This window comes from Rutidosis leptorrhynchoides, chromosome 1 (genome assembly GCF_046630445.1).
Source record: "Rutidosis leptorrhynchoides isolate AG116_Rl617_1_P2 chromosome 1, CSIRO_AGI_Rlap_v1, whole genome shotgun sequence".
NCBI lineage: Eukaryota > Viridiplantae > Streptophyta > Magnoliopsida > Asterales > Asteraceae > Rutidosis > Rutidosis leptorrhynchoides.
In genome coordinates, this window is record NC_092333.1 from 51,157,058 (window position 1) to 51,161,006 (window position 3,949).

The window sequence follows — 3,949 nt, forward strand, 5'->3', positions numbered from 1 at the left end:
GCAGATATTAATGGCTCCTAGCTATGAAATAGCAGGTTTACAGAAGTAGGTTAAGGTGGGTGAGGTTCAGAAAATTGCCATTGCTGACGAGTTAAAAGACTACAAGAAGCGTTGTGAGGTGTTGAAGTCTGATTATTCTTAAGTTGTTTCTCAGGTTATTCCCCATGCCTGTTAGCAATTACTGAAAAGTGCAGATTTTGGGCAACTTTTGGTAACGTAGTGTTAGCTTCTAAAGTTCAGGCCAGGTGTGAAGTGATAGGAGATTTGGCGTCTAAAGGAGTTGTACAGCTTGCTGACTTTGCCGATTATACTGACCAGGGAAAGGCGATGGTTGAATATGCTTTTGATGAGCTTGAGCAAGCTGATTTTGATTACGTCAAGACCATCTCAGCCAAGATTGATGCCAAACCAAGTGAGCTTTTGAAAACTCTTGCTACTGTTGTGCCTGCGGTTCATGAAGATGATGAAGAAACTCTCCTTGAGGTTCCTGAAGCTATGGGGGAGTCTGGAAATGTTGATGCTCCCATTAATTAGTTGTTGTTTGTAGTTGTTTGAAACAGTTATCTTCTTTTGTTTGGCCTAGGTGCCTGGGCTTTATTGCCCTTTTGAACAATGGTCATGTATGACATAACTCTTAGTTCGTTTAATTTTAGCATGCTTTTATTTATATGTTACCATGGATTTTTATCCTGCTTGGATGGGTAAAAACTCTCTACCTTGTAGGATGGTGGTGCAATGATCACTTTTAAGGAAAACTTGTTTCCTTACGTCGAGTGTGTCGAAGCATATTTTGCTTCGTTGCTCGGTATAGTGTGGATTATGACAGGGTTATTTTGCTTGTATGCTGTCATTTTTCTCACATAATGCTCCGTATGGAACTTTAATTTTGTTAAGACATTAATTTATCAAAAGTAGTTGAGAAATTCATTAAGTCTCGTGTAGGAAGTTTATAGACTTCGACTACCAATATTGCATTTTCAACTACATGTTACAAAATAAAAAGTACAAGACTTCTAATGATAAAACTTCTTAAGGTTGGTTGCATTCCATGCCCTTGGTATTGGTTTACCAGTTGTTGTTTCCAGCTTGTAGGAGCATTTTCCCAATACTTGTGCAATCACATAGGGGCCTTCCCAATCTAGTCCCAATTTTCCTTCGTATTCCACCTTGCTTGCACTGTTTAGCCTTAGGACATATTCTCCTACTTTGAAAGTTGAAGGCTTTACTCTTTTGTTGTAGTACCCTTCAATCATTCTTTTGTATGAGGCTTCTCGAATCACAGCTGCTTCTCTTCTCTCTTCAAGAAATCCAAGTTAACTCGAAGGTTTTCTTCGTTGTTTTCATTGTTCGCTGTTCTTTCTGTTAGCACTTGTATTTCTGCGAGGAGAACGGCTTCTGTTCCATATGCAAGGCTGTAGGGGGTTTCACCATTGCTTCGTTTAGGAGTTGTTCTATGTGCCCACAGCACCAGGGGAAGCTCATCGACCCACCCCTTTCTGCATTTACCCAAGCGTTTCTCTATCCCTTTGATTATGTCTCGGTTTGTTACCTCCACCTGTCCATTTCCTTGGGGATGATATACCGAGGTGAAGCTTTGCTGGATTTTCAATTGTTTGCAGAATTTTGGGAATATTCCTTCTGCGAATTGTTTTCCATTGTCTGATACTATTTCCTGGGGGACTCCGAACCTGCATACAATGTGTTCCCAGACAAATTTCTCTATCTACTTACCGGTGATTGCTGCCAACGTTTTTGCTTCGGCCCACTTGGTGAAGTAATCAATTGCTACCAGTAGGAATCTTGGGCTTCCTGGTGTATTACTGATGGGTCCGACTAATGATACCGCAACCCGCATGCGCACCCCATATGTATGCGGACGCCCACTAGTGTGCCTATGCGTGTGCTCATGTGCGTTATGCGGTATGCGGATTCATATCTAATGCCTTTGTTCCCGGTACAGTGATTACTTGGCTATCAAGTAAATATATTTTCCATAATTACATCCATGATTCGGGGGAGTTCGTTATGGAAAGGATTGCCATTATCTCGGATGGTTCTAGAATTAGGGTTTGTGAAAGGACCAGTCCTAATCCATCCGGACGAAGTCTATATCGATTATAAACGATTCACAACAGTTGATTACATCGCGAGGTACTTGACCTCTATATGATACATTTTACAAACATTGCATTCTTTTTTGAAAAGACAATCTTTCATTACATCAAAAGTTGACGGCATGCATACCATTTCATAATATATCTAACTATAATTGACTTAATAATAATCTTGATGAACTCAACGACTCAAATGCAACGTCTTTTGAAATATGTCATGAATGACTCCAAGTAATATATCTAAGATGAGCAAATACACAGCGGAAGATTTCTTTCGTACCTGAGAATAAACATGCTTTCAAGTGTCAACCAAAAGGTTGGTGAGTTCATTAGTTTAACATAAATAATCATTTCATAATTTTAATAGACCACAAGATTTCATACTTCCATTTCTCATAATCATACGTCCCATACATAGAGACAAAAATATCATTCATATGGATTGAACACCTGGTAACCGACATTAAAAATATGCATATAGAATATCCCCATCATTCCGGGATCCTCCATCGGACATGATATAAATTTCGAAGTACTAAAGCATCCGGTACTTTGGATGGGGCTTGTTGGGCCCGATAGATCTATCTTTAGAGTTCGCGTCAATTAGGGTGTCTGTTCCCTAATTCTTAGATTACCAGACTTAATAAAAAGGGGCATATTCGATTTCGATAATTCAACCATATAATGTAGTTTCGATTACTTGTGTCTATTTCGTAAAACATTTATAAAAACAGCGCATGTATTCTCAATCCCAAAAATATATATTGCAAAAACATTTAAAAAGGGATTAATGAAACTCACGCATATAATTATTGTAAAACATTTACTAAAGCATTTGCATGTATTCTCAGCCCCAAAAATATATATTGCAAAAGCATTTAAAAAGGGAATAATGAAACTCACGTATATAATTATTGTAAAACAGTTACTAAAGCATTTGCATGTATTCTCAGCCTCAAAAATGTAAAGAGTAAAAGGGAATCAAATGAACTCACCTAATGTATTTTGTAGTAAAAATACATATGGCTATTTTGAACAACTGAACAACGCAGGGTTGGCCTCGGATTCACGAACCTATATTATTTGTATATATTAAAATGTATAATCAAAATTGAACAAATTCCTATATTATAACTTATGTTATATACTATGTATATTTAATTTGTGTATACAACATGATTAGTGCTTAGATAATTATATTACTATATATATATATATATATATATATATATATATATATATATATATATATATATATATATATATATATATATATATATATATATATATATATATATATATATATATATATATATATATATATATATATATTCAGTTAGTTTTATATTAAAAATACTTGATTTGATATATATGAATATTCGTATAAAATTCGTTAATAGAATTAATACATACATTTATGTATTATTACCTATAAATATATTTTTATATACATAACATTTATTTAGTAAAATCATATTAATAAAGGTAAGTAAAAGTTGTAGTTGATAATTATAATAATATTAAAAATAACAATACTGATAATCAATAATAATTATGGTAATTTTACTGTTAATAATAGCTAGAATAATAGTTTTAATAGTAATAATAACAATTCTCATAATATTGATATTAATACCTATAATAACCTGATAACACTAATAATAATGATAATATTAATATTACATAATAATAATACTCATACTTATAGATTGATGTAAATGATAATGTTTATGAAAATAATAATAGTAACTTTAATAATACTTCTAATTAATAATAATGATAATAATAATAATAATATTTTTAAGTTTGATATTTATGTTAATAATAATAATAAT

General features: G+C 33.3%; 1 protein-coding gene across 1 annotated transcript; it reads right to left on the bottom strand.

The window, feature by feature from the left end:
- Nucleotides 1-1,276: 1,276 nt before the first annotated feature.
- Nucleotides 1,277-1,855, bottom strand: LOC139867742 (uncharacterized). The gene is made up of 2 exons (XM_071856118.1): nt 1,732-1,855; nt 1,277-1,638 (listed from the first exon to the last, which is right to left on the bottom strand). Exons 1-2 carry the CDS (start codon nt 1,853-1,855, stop codon nt 1,277-1,279), a joined length of 486 nt encoding a protein of 161 aa, XP_071712219.1.
- Nucleotides 1,856-3,949: the final 2,094 nt, after the last annotated feature.